A 15,217-nucleotide genomic window follows, 5' to 3' on the forward strand; every position below is an offset into this window, starting at 1 on the left:
CCTTTCACATCCTCTGACTGATTTAAGGCAAGCATAATTTGAGATATTTTGGTGTCCTTCTTCTGCTCAGCAGAGAGATCCTGGAGTGCAGCAAGACAGTCACTATCTTCATCAAAGTCTTGATGGTTTTGCACAGGGTTTCGTGAGAGACAGTCAGCATATTGGTGTTTTCTTACACCTTTGTACACAGTGGTAATGTGATACTCTTGAAGACGTAGTGCCCACCTGGCGAGTCATCCTGTTGGATCCTTAAGACCTGTCAACCAACAAAGTGAATGATGGCCTGTAACAGCTGTGAATGGCCTTCCATGGAGATACTGCCGAAATTTGCACGTGGCCCAGATCACAGCAAGACATTAGTTTCTCTTGGCTTTTGTAAGTGTCCTAGAAGCATAGGCTATAACCTTCTCTTTTCCATCAGAAATTTGCACTGTAACAGCACTGATCCCATAACCACTGGCATTTGTGTGTAGTTCTGTAGGTGCTCTCTCATCATACAGACCAAGTACAGAGTCAGTCATCAGAGCTTTTCGCAGCACATCAAAAGAATCTTGTTGAGCTCCACCCCAGATAAATTTAGCATCTGCTTGTAACAACTCTTGGAGTGGCCTGGCTTTGATAGAAAAGTCTTTGATAAAATGACAGTAATAAGAACATAATCATAGGAAGCTTCTCACATCTCTAATACTTTTAGGAATAGGAAATTCCGTTATAGATCTCACCTTTTCTGGGTCTGGCCGCACACCTTCATTTGGCACAAGGTGTCCAAGTATTTTGATTTCTTTTGCTCCAAAGAGACACTTTCTTGGATTAAGTTTCAGTCCGTCTTGTTGGAGACACTTAAGAACAACACTCAGTCTCTTTATATGTTTGTCAGATGTCTCTGAGAATAATATAATGTCATGTAGATAACAAAGACACATCGTCCATTTCAGGTGACGTAGAAGATTATCCATCACCTGTTCAAAAGTTCCTGGTGCATTACACAAGCCAAACGGCATTATCTTAAACGCATACAGGCCCTCAGGGGTGATGAATGCAGTTTTCTCACTATCAGCCTCATTTACTTCGATTTGCCAGTATCCCGAGTACACATCCATGGTTGAGAAAACCTTAGGTGCTTCAGACAGTCTAGTGTATCTTCACAAAAGCACCAACTGCCATCCTTCCTCCCGACGAGGACCACTGGTGACAGCCCATTTTCTCTACCTCGTCGCGAATTATTCGATGTTCCGTTGCTGACACACGGTATGCTCTCTGGCTTATTGGTTGATGGTCTCCAGTGCTAACCCGGTGCTTCACCATCGATTTGTCTAATTTGCTCTTCACCTGTGGATTGAAGCATTCATAGAACTCTTGAAGAATGGCAAGTAGCTTCTTCTGTTGTTCCTTAGTGAGATCTGGTGATAGTCAAGCTAGAAGATCTCGTCTCGTAGTGGTAGCGCTAATTTCGCCCACAGACTCGGCGTGGGCGGTTTCTATGATGTTCAGCTTTTCTTCAATTAATGGCTCAGCGTTTGCTACGCACATACGCCTTGGAAGGATCTGCAGTTTCCCGGCGGTAGTTAACTATCCACAATTCACCGAATCCATTCTCAAACGAGATGACAGAGATTGGGATGATCAAGTTATTTCATTGGTATGCTTCTCTTGCATTCCGCTACAAGATCCAAGGGGTGATGCATGGCGTGCCACATGACAGTTACCTTTTTAGCACTGACTGCAGGAATAATCACTTCATCCAGCACACAGTCTCCACACACTCGAATCCACATCTTCCTGTCCACAGTATTTCATCTTGTCTAGCATAACCTTCGAGCGACCACAATCTATAATTGCCTGAGAAGCTTTCAAAAAGTCCCATCCGAGAATGACGTCACGACTACACTCTTGTAAGGCGAAGAATTCTAAGGGCTGTGCATGGCCACTTATAACTACATGAATGTTCCCATTAGCCACCTTCAGCAGAGATTTTTGTGTTGTCAATGAATACAGTTTTCTGCAACTGGCGATGGTACTTCTCCGAAATGACTGAATATGATGCTCCAGAGTCCTCAAGAGCTTGGGTTGGTCAGCCAACCATGAAGATATCAACGTAGTTTCCTATCATTTTTGTAGTGATCGACGGCGGAGGATTTTTCTCTACGGCAGTCTCACCTCCAAGGAAGATCGCACCCTTTAGTTTTCCAGGTTGCGGCAGCTAGATGATCGGCTGGAGCTTCTAAACGGCGATGGAGACCTTGATTGGCATGTTGGGGAGCGTACTCTCCAGCGGCTAGCTTGCGGCGATGGTGACCGATGTTGTCCTGCACCCACATCTTGATTATCTTCATCATGCCGGAGTTTTGGTCTGCTGTCTTCTGGTGCGGACGTCATCAAATACCTGTCGCCTTTCTCGACAGTAGCGCACCACATGTCCCGGTCGTCCACAGTGGAAACATACTGGTTGATTATCCTTGGTGCCCAAACAGGTTCCTCATGCGGCATTGTAGGAACGTAACTCCACCTTGGTCTCGACTTTTTCACTGTTCTAAAGGGAAATGAAGGCTGAGAGATTGGGTTCAATGTCTGTTCCACTTCTTCCCTTATGACCTCTTGGAGTGTCTTGATTTTTTGCTTGACGTGCAATCCAAGTGCCTTCTGAACTTCCTCTCTCACTATCCAACAAAGAACACTTGAGAAATCCGTTTCTTCCTTCATCACAGACATCAATACGACGTTTGGAAGCCATTAAAACTTCTTATGTGCAATTCTTTTTTGAGGCATTGTCTCAATATACTGGCACCATTTTATGAAGTCGTCTACTGTCGAAATTTCCTTCATGTGCAGGACTTGATACATATCCTCAGCAACGCCCTTCAGCGTATCTTTCTCCTTCATTCTATGATCCACTATTTTACACAGCTCCAAGACATCTTGAATGTAGGATGCTGTAGTTTTTCCTGGACGCTGTGCCCTGCACTTTAATTTATCTTTAGCCTTGCACTTCTGTCATTGTGTGTCGCCGAAATACATGCGCAGTTCTGCCTGGAATACTTCCCAGCTTGTGAACTTCTCTTCATTGTTCTGATACCATTGCTTGGCAGTGCCCCCCAAGTAGAAAAATATGTTAGCCAAACACACTGTGTCATCCCATTTGTTAAATTTGATTATTCACTTATATACCTTCAGCCACTTGTTTGAATATTGGCCATTGTCACCAGAGAACCCAGAAGGATGTCTCAGGTGGTGGACACTGTTGCTGTCATCGTAATGTCCTCTTTCTTTTGTGTCTCCGATTGACTGTGATCTGTTGAATGTGGCTCGAACTCTGGCTTCTCGCCATGTAAACGTCAGCTCTGTTGTGGTCTGCTGGGAGCCACGGTGTCATCGATACTGTGCGCTATAACAAGTTCCACACAGTGCCTCCACCAGAATACTGTCACGTAGAAGGAGGTGTAACTAGATGAATGACGAACACTAACTTCACTTAACGAGGGTTTATTCAGGACTTGCACATACAAGAGCGCGGAGCGAACTGCCTCTGGCCAGAACACATACAGTATATATACAGCTACAGAACATTCCAGTACAGTGATTCTTGACATTTGTGACTACTTCTAGTATGTACTCGAACCGAATACAGAAATTAAAATTGTACAGTTTGGGTGAGTTTTGAGCTCATGACCCTTCATGCAACAGTTTAGTATCATAACCACTACACCACGGTGTTACTCAGCTTTGTCTGCGACAATATGACAAAATCAGAGACCATTCTAACATAAGTTGTGATGGTATTACTAGACATAGGTTCACAGGCAAGTTTCATAGAATAATACCAGTTCACAGTCTACATTCCATAGAATACCAGACCTGGGACATAGTCCTGAGAAGGGCCCCCTGCCAGAGTAGGTGAAGGCTCCAGGGGGTGGTGGCTAACGGCTCAGTGTGGTTACCATTGAGTGTCTTACTTTGTGGGTGCTGGAGCGGCATCGTGGTATGATGTAGATCCAGATGCTGCACGAAGGCGGTGAGTTTGGAGAGATGGAGCCACTGGGTAGGGCCAGTGTGAGCTATTTGCTATTTTTGGCCACAGTCTTAAAAATTAGGGTAGTCTGAGAAGTTTCCAGTCTCAGTATGAAGATAACAGCACTCGTCGACAAAAGCTTGGGAATTTGTTTGCACAGGCCTAGTAAGAAGCGCTACCAAAATTTGAGGTATTTTGGATGTGCAGATGTTTGACAATCATTTTAGTGAATTATTGCATGTGTTTTTGAGAAAACGGACAAAATCGAATATGAGTTGTCATTAGATTTTTGTTTCTGAAACTCATTACACCTACATAAATTAAAAACAAGTTGAAGGCTGTTTACAGAGACACTGCACCATCATTTATCACTGTGAAATTTTGGGCAGATGAATTTAAACGGGGCCGTGCCAATTTGGGTGCTGATGAATGTTTGGGACAGCCAAAAACTGCAACAACTGGTTATAATATTGCTCAAGTTCACCAAATGGTGCCAGAGAATTATCAGATTAAGGTGAGAGAGATAGCAGAGTCTGTGGGCATATCTAAAGAATGTATTTGTCTCATAGTGATGGAAAATTTAGGGGTGAGAAAGCTGACGGCACGTTGGGTGTCATGATTGCTCACTCTGTGCTGTCTCACAACTCAGCAGTTGTCATGGGGAAAATCCATGAATTGCATTATCAGCTGCTTGGCTGCCCTCCTTACTCACAAGATCTAGCCCCCCAAGCGCCACTCCCCCCCCCCCCCCCCCCTTCCCCCTTTGGCTAAAAAAAGTTGATCTCAGAGCATAGAAATCGTCAAATGAAGAGGTCATCACCTTTGTAAACAACTGTTTTGCAGTGAAAAACACTAACTATTATTTGGACAGGTTAAAGAGATGGGATAACAACTAGGAGAAGTGTATAAACTTACAAATATATCATGTTAAAAAATAAATTTGAAGAAAAAATATCTTATTTTACCTTGTTAGGCCAGACCTTTTCATACTACCCTTGTATATGTCTGACGGAGGATATTCGCATGGCACTTGGTGAGCATGTACTCGTGGATGCAATGTAGTGACCACGATTGCAGTGCCATTGTCATCGATGTGGACTCTGCCAGTGGGTGAGGGTTGTATCACCTGCTAGAGAATAGCCCATCAGCAGGCATGCTTATATTGTTGGATGCAATGTTGCCATACACGCGGTGCTTGCACTGACTAGTGTTTTAATTGCCCGGTGTGTCTGCTGTCTCCGGGGGTGGATGCCTGTGGCACTGGAGCATGATCACCCACTGATCATGGGTGTTGCACTAGTAGCTGTAATGGCAGGGATATAATATTCCTTACACTTAAGGTAAAATGTTTGGTGGAATCATCTCGATATTGATTTAAAAATTGTGGATTGCCCTCCTCCTTCCCCTACCCACCTTGGGGGTGGAGAGTGGGTGGGGGGGGGGGGGGGGACACGCAGTGCCAATCCAAAGATGGAGAGCACATGCTGATGGGTGTCCTTACAGTTAGCGGCACCTTCCCTGTGTCGTCATAGGAGATGTCAAAGTGTGTGGGGAGCCTTGGCAACTGCAACTCTGACCCTTGAATCCAGAACCCAAGGTTGTGAAGTGGTTTCTGAAAAAGGTTGTGGGTGACCTGTGTGCAGCCGCTGGAGGAAGGTAATGTTGAACACAGCTTGGAAAAAAGAGAAAGAATGCAGGATAGTTGTTGTAAAGCAGGTGTGGTCTGATGGAGGCCAGCTGATGGTACAGAGCAGTCTTCAAAGGAGTGACTGCAGAGCCAGGTAAGGTCAGCTGATGGCCCACATTGACAGTCCCAGTGACCAGCTGAAGCCATTTGGCGAGTTGTGAGAGGTCCCATGGGCAACAGCATCACCTCAGGCAAAAGAGACCAAACTCTGCATCGCAGGCTGCCGACCACAGGCTAAGAGGCTGCATCAGGGAGAGGGTCTCATATCCAGAAGCTGAGTTGTCACAGGAGATGAATCATGCTCTGGAGAAGAAGCGATTGCATCTGCTGGAAGAAAAATGATTCCATAGGACATGCTGGTGGGGTGATACACTGATACGCTGGAGGGACGTTGGCAGCCGGTGGGAGGCAGGGCTTGATGAAGAGCAGCTGCTGGAAGTGTGACAGTGTGTGAGGTGTGTAGACTGGTGAGGGTTTAGTGACCGATGGGAGGCAGGACTTGATCAAAAAATGCTAGGCAACAGCTGAGAATTCTGTGGGACAATGGTCATGGGGTAATGGTCACCAGAAGGAATGTGTAAAGATCCCGAAAAGGGGAAGGGACACACCAGGACGTTTTAGATTGGGCCTGGATTGATGGGAATCCCGAGGATGTGTGAAGAGAAAAGCTCATGTCCAGGATGTGTGGCATGTGAAGGAGCATGCAAGTAGAAAGAGTGGTAGGAAGTCCTGAAGTGATGTGAAGACATCCCAGAAGTGAGGTATGTGTAAGAGCATAAAAAGAGCACGCAAGGAGATTGGTCATGAATGGCATGCTGTGGGGGGGGGGGGGGGGGGGGGGGGTACCAGGATCTCCATCTTGGAAAAGGGATGAAAATCTAGGAGAGGTTGGAGCACTCGAGAAAATAAGGAAAAAACCATCACATGGGTGCAAGTCACCCAGAATAGAGGAGGCATGAAGTGCTGCCCCAACCTTGTGCCTCATGAGGAAGATTAGCAATGTTTGGGGCAAGCTACGGCAGAGGGGGGGGGGGGGGGGTCCAGAATTGGGCTTGGCCAGGGAAGGGTAGCAGCGAGCTGGAACCATGATGGAAGAAAATCCTTCCATTGTGTGCTGAGGATGCCGGAGAACTCCTGGAAGAGAGGAAAAGTTGAAGCATGGAACCCAGATGTAAGGAGGGCATGAAATGCTTTGTCATACTTGTGAGGAAGACTGACCAAGGCTGTATCTTGGTGAAGATGCAAAGCAGCAGAGGCAGATTGTGTTCAGCTGAGGAGAGCAGCATGTACATCTGACACAGTGGCAGCCCAGTCCAGTTGCTGTGATACCAGATAATTGTACTGGGAATGCTGACTTGATCCATGTCACCAACCTTTGTCTAGTGATGTCGGCTGGAGATTAACATGTCAACAGGCATGCTTATGTTGTCAGCTATAATGTTGTGATGCATTCAGTGCGTGCACCGCCCGGTGTTAGAGTTGCCCAGCGGGTGCACTGTCTCTGGCGGAAGACCTGCAACAGTTGTACATAATGACCCACTGGTTGTGGGTGTTTCGCAGGTAACTGTAGTCGCAGGTGATCAGCTGGGATTTAATGTAATATTAATACTGTTTTTGATTAGTGGCAAAGAAAGATATGAAGTAACAATTTTGACATGTAATTGTATGCCACAGTTAAATTTCATCAAACATTGCACATTGGCCAATCTTAGTGAGATAGGAAAAGGAAATTACTGGTATTTATAACATTGCTCACTCATTTAGGTCATTAAACTACAAAGTATCACTGTGTTTCTGACCATTTTTAGGAAGAAGTTTGGAATGACAGTAATTCAGTCACAAACAGATAAACAAAAAGGGGGTAACAAGATAAGACAAGTTCAAGCATTTGTTACTGAAGGAAATACAAAACTGTCCCATAGTGAGGTGGGTCAGAAAATGTTACCAGGGTCTGTTCATTAATGAGCCTGCATCTTTGGTCACGTTAACATGATAGGAAAGTCTGAATACTTTTTGTGTGCTGTGCATACTGACAAATGTGTATAGGCTGAATACAGAAGACCAAATCATCATTAACAAAGCAAGTATGCAAGCAGGACAGGAGTGTGCAGTGTTACGTATACTGCAGTAGCCCTAACTGTGCTGTAAACACAATGAGTGTAGATATGTGATATCTAAGGTCCCCAGTAGGCCACCATCACACTTATAACTGTCTCTCCTTTTAACTCTCTTTTAATAAATAAGGGGGCTATGCTCCAGGCTGAACGCTGAAAGGCGTAATCAGTCTTAGATGATGATGATGATGATGATGATGATGAATAAATGGGTACAGACGATCACCACTGCCATCACAGACACATTAAAACTTACTCCCCTTCAGCTCCCATAACTCTTTCCTAAAGCCAGTAAACAGCACATCTGTAACAAAGACGATACTCTGTGGGTCATATCAAAATATTAACTAGGAGAGCACCTGGTGACATTCTTCAACAAGCCGCAATTAGTCTTATCAGGATACTTCATTGTGCAGTATTTGGCTAATATGAATATTCTCAGTCTGTAAACCCATGTATTGGCTCCATATCCGTGTATGCACTAGTATAAATTCTTGATTTATTCTAACTTTAGTGGCAATCAGAATCTATTTTGTGTTATATTCATAATCTTTTGTCTGGTTACAGTTACTTTATTACTTGCTCACTTTACATGAGCCGTACAATTTTACCTTTAATTAAGAATGATTCTTAAGTAACATTTTTTCATGATCTGTGAATCAGTTGATTGAGAGATTCCTTGAGAAAGAGAATCACAATTTGAATAATATATGGATTTTTTTGAGGCTACTATAAGTTCATTTACATCAAGTATGTAGAAGTTTCATTGTGTGTACTCTTCTCTCTTCATTTTGTCTCCTAGAATTTCTCAAAATGTTTAGCAATAGGTAATCTCTGTAGACTACATGTCCTTTAACTTGCATCATAGCAGACAGTTTCCTCTAACAGGTATTTTAAAACTGTTGGTGAGGAGGCTTGCATGCCTCAGTGATACAGATAGCCATACCATAGGTGCAACCACAATGGAGGGGTATCTGTTGAAAGGCCAGATAAACGTGTGGTTCCTGAAGAGGGGCAGCTGCGTTTTTAGTAGTTGCATGGGCAACAGTCTGGATGATTGACTGATCTGGCCTTGTAACACTAACCAAAACAGCCTTGCTGTGCTGGTACTGCGAACGACTGAAAGCAAGGGGAAACTACAGCCGTAATTTTTCCCAAGGGCATGCAGCTTTACTGTATGGTTAAATGATGATGGAGTCCTCTTGGGTAAAATATTCTGGAGGTAAAATAGTCCCCCATTCGGATCTCTGGGCGGGGTCTACTCAGGAGGACGTTGTTATCAGGAGAAAGAAAACTGGCATTCTATGTATCGGAGCATGGAATGTCAGATCCCTTAATCGGGCAGGTAGGTTAGAAAATTTAAAAAGGGAAATGGACAGGTTAAAGTTAGATATAGTGGGAATTAGTGAAGTTCGGTGGCAGGAGGAAAAAGACTTCTGGTCAGGTGAATACAGGGTTATAAATACAAAATCAAATAGGGGTAATGCAGGAGTAGCTTTAATAATGAATAGGAAAATAGGAATGCGGGTAAGCTACTACAAACAGCATAGTGAACGCATTATTGCGGCCAAGATAGATACGAAGCCAACGCCTGCCTACCACAGTAGTACAAGTTTATATGCCAACTAGCTCCGCAGATGACAAAGATATTGATGAAGTGTATGATCAGATAAAAGAAATTATTCAGATAGTGAAGGGAGTCAAAAATTTAATAGTCATGGTTGACTGGAATTCGATAGTAGGGAAAGGGAGAGAAGGAAATGTAGTAGGTGAATATGGATTGGGGCTAAGAAATGAAAGAGGAAGCCGCCTGGTAGAATTTTGCACAGAGCGTAACTTAATCATAGCTAACACTTGGTTCAAGAATCATGAAAGAAGGTTGTATACATGGAAGAAACCTGGAGATACTAGAAGGTATCAGATAGCTTATATAATGGTAAGACAGAGATTCAGGAACCAGGTTTTAAATTGTAAGACATTTCCAGGGGCAGATGTGGACTCTGACCACAGTCTATTGGTTATGAACTGTAGATTAAAACGGAAGAAACTGCAAAAAGGTGGGATTTGAGGAGATGGGACCTGGATAAAATGAAAGAACTAGAGGTTGTAGAGAGCTTCAGGGAAAGCATTAGGGAACGATTGACAAGAATGGGGGAAAGAAATACAGTAGAAGAAGAATGGGTAGGTTTGAGAAATGAAATAGTGAAGGTAGCAGAGGATCAAGTAGGTAAAAAGATGAGGGCTAATAGAAATCCTTGGGTAACAGAAGACATATTGAATTTAATTGATGAAAGGAGAAAATATAAAAATTCAGTAAATGAAGCAGGCAAAAAGGAATACAAACGTCTCAAAAATGAGATTGACAGGAAGTGCAAAATGGCTAAGAAGGGATGGCTAGAGGACAAATGTAAGGATATAGAGGCACATATCAATAGGGGTAAGATAGATACTGCCTACAGGAAAACTGAAGAGACCTTTGGAGGAAAGAGAGCCAATTGTATGAATATTAAGAGCTCAGGTGGAAACCCAGTTCTAAGCAAAGAAGGGAAAGCAGAAAGGTGGAAGGAGTATATAGAGGGTCTATACAGGGACGATGTTTTTGAGGACAATATTTAGAAATGGAAGAGAGTAGATGAAGATGAAATAGGAGATATGATACTGCATGAAGAGTTTGACAGGGCACTGAAAGACCTAAGTCGAAACAAGGCCGCAGGAGCAGACAACATTCCATTAGAACTACAGGCAGCCTTGGGAGAGCCAGGCCTAACAAAACTCTACCATCTAGTGAGCAAGATGTACGAGACAGGTGAAATACCCTCAGACTTCAAGAAGAATATAATAATTCCAATCCCAAAGAAAGCAGGTGCAGACAGATGTGAAAATTACCGAAATATCAGTTTAATAAGCCATGGTTGCAAAATACTAACGCGAATTCTTTACAGGGGAATGGAAAAACTGGTAGAAGCTGACCTCGGGGAAGATCAGTTTGGATTCCGTAGAAATGTTGGAACACATGAGGCAATACTGACCCTACGACTTATCTTAGAAAATAGATTAGGAAAGGCAGACTTACGTTTCTATCATTTGTAGACTTAGAGGAACCTTTTGACAATGTTGACTGGAATACTCTCTTTCAAATTCTGAAGGTGGCAGGGGTAAAATACAGGGAGCAAAAGGCTATTTACAATTTGTACAGAAACCAGATGGCAGTTATAAGAGTCGAGGGGCATGAAAGGGAAGCAGTGGTTGGGAAGGGAGTGAGACAGGGTTGTAGCCTATCTTCAATGTTATTCAATCTGTGTATTGAGCAAGCAGTAAAGGAAACAAAAGAAAAATTCGGAGTTGGAATTAAAATCCATGGAGAAGAAATAAAAACTTTGAGGTTCGCCGATGACATTGTAATTCTGTCAGAGACAGCAAAGGACCTGGAAGAGCAGCTGAACGGAATGGACCGTGTCTTGAAAGGAGGATATAAGATGAACATCAACAAAAGCAATACAAGAATAATGGAATATAGTCAAATTAAATTGGGTGATGCTGCGGGAATTAGATTAGGAAATGAGACGCTTAAAGTAGTAAAGGAGTTTTACTATTTGGAAAGCAAAATAACTGATGATGGTTGAAGTAGAGAGGATATAAAATGTAGACTGGCAATGGCAAGGAAAGCGTTTCTGAAGAAGCGAAATTTGTTAACATCGAGTATAGATTTAAGTGTCAGGAAGTCGTTTCTGAAAGTATTTGTATGGAGTGTAGCCATGTATGGAAGTGAAAGATGGACGATAAATAGTTCAGACAAGAAGAGAATAGAGGCTTTCGAAATGTGGTACTACAGAAGAATGCTGAAGATAAGATGGGTTGATTACATAACTAATGAGGAGGTATTTAATAGAATTGGGGAGAAGAGGAGTTTGTGGCACAACTTGACTAGAAGAAGGGATCGGTTGTTAGGGCATATTGTGAGGCATCAAGGGATCACCAATTTAGTATTGGAGGGCAGCATGGAGGGTAAAAATCATAGAGGGAGACCAAGAGAGGAATATACTAAACAGATTCAGAAGGATGTAGCTTGCAGTAGGTACTGGGATATGAAGAACTTTGCACAGGATAGAGTAGCATGGAGAGCTGCATCAAACCAGTCTCTGGACTGAAGACCAAAACAACAACATCCCAGAAAATCTATGAACCATGAGAATAATCTTTGGTAATTATTTTCTGTATGGTTCTACCTACCCGTTCCTCTCACATACTGATAACTTCTGTAGTCCCTAAAACCTCTTGTAATGGGTGTACGCCATCCCAATTCATGAAGTCACAAGAAATTGGTCACTACAGGTATTTAAATGTATTTGTGGTGTCAGTTATTATTCCCATGGCTTATACCTTATCAGAATCTAGAGTAATGCTTGTTGCGTTTGTATTGGTTATCAAATTCTCTCGGCGTAATCCGAACACAGAGTGTTCGATGGTTACATACATTGCATTTCGTGGCTGGTGAGATCTTAAGGAATATCGTGCACGCCGCTCGACTGCACAAAAGGTTTCTCGAAATAATCATGAATAACCATAAACGAGCATTTTTTGGGACTTTATGTGAAAGGGTGACCTTTTTTTTTTTTTAAAAAAAAAAAAACAATCTTTTATAAGCAAGCCACTGGTTTTCTGAAATCTGGTATCCAGTGTAGCGAGATTCTGCGTTCCGTCAGTACTATAGGCTGACTCACACAACGGTCGGTGTGTGGGAATGCCGGCTGATGGTACTGCAAACAGCAACTGGAAACGTTTATAGGATGTCACACGTGCAGTTGGCCCTGAGTGCCATATAGAATCACAATCTGATAGATTAGACTGAAAAGAAAAAATACTATAATTCAATATTGTGTATTAAACTTTTACAGTGAAAACACATGGAAATATTTGTTTTGATAGACATGACCTGCGTGTTTTTAGATCTTAAATGCATCAATATTTACTCATCATTAATAGTAAAAAAAAAGTCTTTGGAGAAAGGAAAATTCTGCACCTTTCTCATAAAAAAGATTGAATTTGCTGGCAGTTTTTTTCATAAAACTTATCCATGTACAGGTGATAGGCTGGGTCGTCTTTAACCAAGTTGTTGTGGGTCTGCCGACAGCGTTCCTCAGCTACTTGCTAATGCAGTGGAGAGGCTTTCCGTCATTACGAGAACTGCCTACTTTTCATTGGGTTCTAGCTGAAATGGCAGTTCATATCCTCATGGAAGAAGTTGGATTCTACTATTCTCATAGGTAGGAAATAAATAAGATGTTAATCTTGTTGTGATATAAACTATTTGTTTGTACTCAGAAATTGGTGCTGATTATTAACACTGTGTGTGATTCTTTTCAAAGAAGAAGAGAAACTGTGACTGCTGAAAGGTACTATAAAGTTCCTTGAACAGCACAAATGTGAAACAATTATACTATTCTGAAGATTTGCTATGAGATACAGACACAATCATTAGTTTTAGTATGTTTGTTATATTAGTTGCAGTTCCTACTCACTGAAGATTGCTAAACAATTATTATTTTAAAAGTTTAACTTCTGCATATGTCATTTTCTGGGAAACCTATGATGTCTGAACCAGTTAACTTTTGCTTATTGTTTGTTTTGCAGTTGTCTCAATGAATTTTCACTTGAAATATTATGTTACAGGTTGTTGCATAGCCGTCAGCTTTATCGCCACATCCACAAGAGGCATCATGAATGGACAGCTCCAGTTGCTGTGACAGCAATTTATTGTCACCCGGTGGAGCATATTTTTTCAAATTTGTTACCACCTTTCTTAGGTGTTTTTATTATGGGGTCACATGTTGCAACAGCCTGGCTGTGGTTTTCACTTGCTATACTATCAACATTGAATGCTCATTCAGGCTACCATCTGCCTTTCTTCCCATCACCAGAAGCGCATGATTTTCATCATCTTAAGTAAGTTTATTCTTTATCATCATCATTTACTATAGTGTTGCTGTTGTATCTCTGCAAAGAAAGTTTGAACTGACATTACAAAAGCTGATATATCGATGAATTAATGTGTTACATTGCAGATGTGCCCTGAAATTTACTGACAGGTTAAGATTGTGTGTCAGACAGGAACTAAAACCCAGGTCCTAGTGTTTTGTGAACTATGTTGTAATCTCCTAAGCGATCCAGGCATGACTCATGACTGCCTTCAGACTGTTTATTTTACTCCTAAGTTAAATGTCACTTTTCTAATAATAAATTTGAGGTGACACAGAGAAACAACACAAAGACAGAATAATAGGGGATTGAGGAACAGAGATGAGATGTGGTCATTTTGAATTGCTCTCGTGTGTTCAGCTTTACATTATCATCCAGATGGTATGACTTTTGCGGGATGATTAATATTAATTTGTTACTTTCATTTTGAATTAATAATGTAAATATACATAATAGAAATTTTTTGCACAGGTTCAACCAGTGTTTTGGTGTTTTGGGAGTCCTGGATCGCTTGCATGGTACAGACACCGTGTTTCGTAGTACACGGGCTTATGCACGGCATATAATGATGCTTAGCCTCATACCAGCACGGGAAGCATTTCCAGATGAAACCAAATGCAAACCAAAATTTGTGCAGTGTGTAAGTGAAAATTAAATAATTGGTTGAAAGTGTTGGAGGACTATATATTTTACACAGTTGTACTTCATTATCATGCACTATTTACTCCTTGAACGTAAACATAATTATCATATAATTTTCAGTTTTCATACCCGCAGCCATCATTTTATGATCTGGATTTAAATGACAATATCCAATTAATAATCCATCTCTTAACACACAAGGTTCTTGTTGATTTTTCTTTCTAATTTTTCTACCTTAGTTATGCAGCTTGTTTTCAGTGAGGAACAGTTGCACCCAAGTTGCTCAAGTACCTCGTCAGAATTACAAGATTCTATAAGTGGATCAAGTAATCAATTTCATTAATGGTGATCGTTTCCTACAGCTTTCCCAACATAGTAGTTACAAACAAAAAATCAATTTTATAATGAAGGAAAGATGCTTTTAAGCATCCTCTATTGATATTTTAGAAGCACACTCTGTAATCAGACCACAGTGTCCCAGAAACTTTGTGTAGATAAGGTATGGTTAATTCCAGAAAACACTGTATTTTGTATTTGTTTTCACTTAGCAACACGTGGTATTGAAACAGAATTGCTGCAGAATCCATGTTGATAGCTATGAAAATTATCTTGTCTTCATGTACAAGTGTATATAGAAGTTTATATGATCTACAGTACTACACGTTTCAATTGTTTCCCACAGCCACTACACCAGTCACAGTCCTCAGTAAATAAGCAAAAATAAAAATGAGGAATAATTATCTTTATGCGCTGAAGTTGGATTCACCTTCCATTTCAAAATAGATTTGCTTG

At 41.7% G+C, this 15,217-nt stretch overlaps 1 protein-coding gene across 4 annotated transcripts in view; it reads left to right on the plus strand.

Annotated features, from left to right (window-relative positions):
• LOC126475094 (fatty acid hydroxylase domain-containing protein 2) overlaps positions 1–15,217 on the plus strand; it is a 183,623-nt gene that overhangs the window by 130,846 nt on the left and 37,560 nt on the right. For all 4 annotated transcript variants that reach the window (XM_050102670.1, XM_050102668.1, XM_050102669.1 and 1 more), the window contains exons 5-7: positions 12,890–13,071; positions 13,478–13,750; positions 14,255–14,423. In XM_050102670.1, the coding sequence (XP_049958627.1) occupies positions 12,890–13,071; positions 13,478–13,750; positions 14,255–14,423 (624 nt within the window). The remainder of the gene's footprint in view (positions 1–12,889; positions 13,072–13,477; positions 13,751–14,254; positions 14,424–15,217) is intronic.

This window comes from Schistocerca serialis, chromosome 4 (genome assembly GCF_023864345.2).
Source record: "Schistocerca serialis cubense isolate TAMUIC-IGC-003099 chromosome 4, iqSchSeri2.2, whole genome shotgun sequence".
NCBI classification, from domain to species: Eukaryota; Metazoa; Arthropoda; class Insecta; order Orthoptera; family Acrididae; genus Schistocerca; species Schistocerca serialis.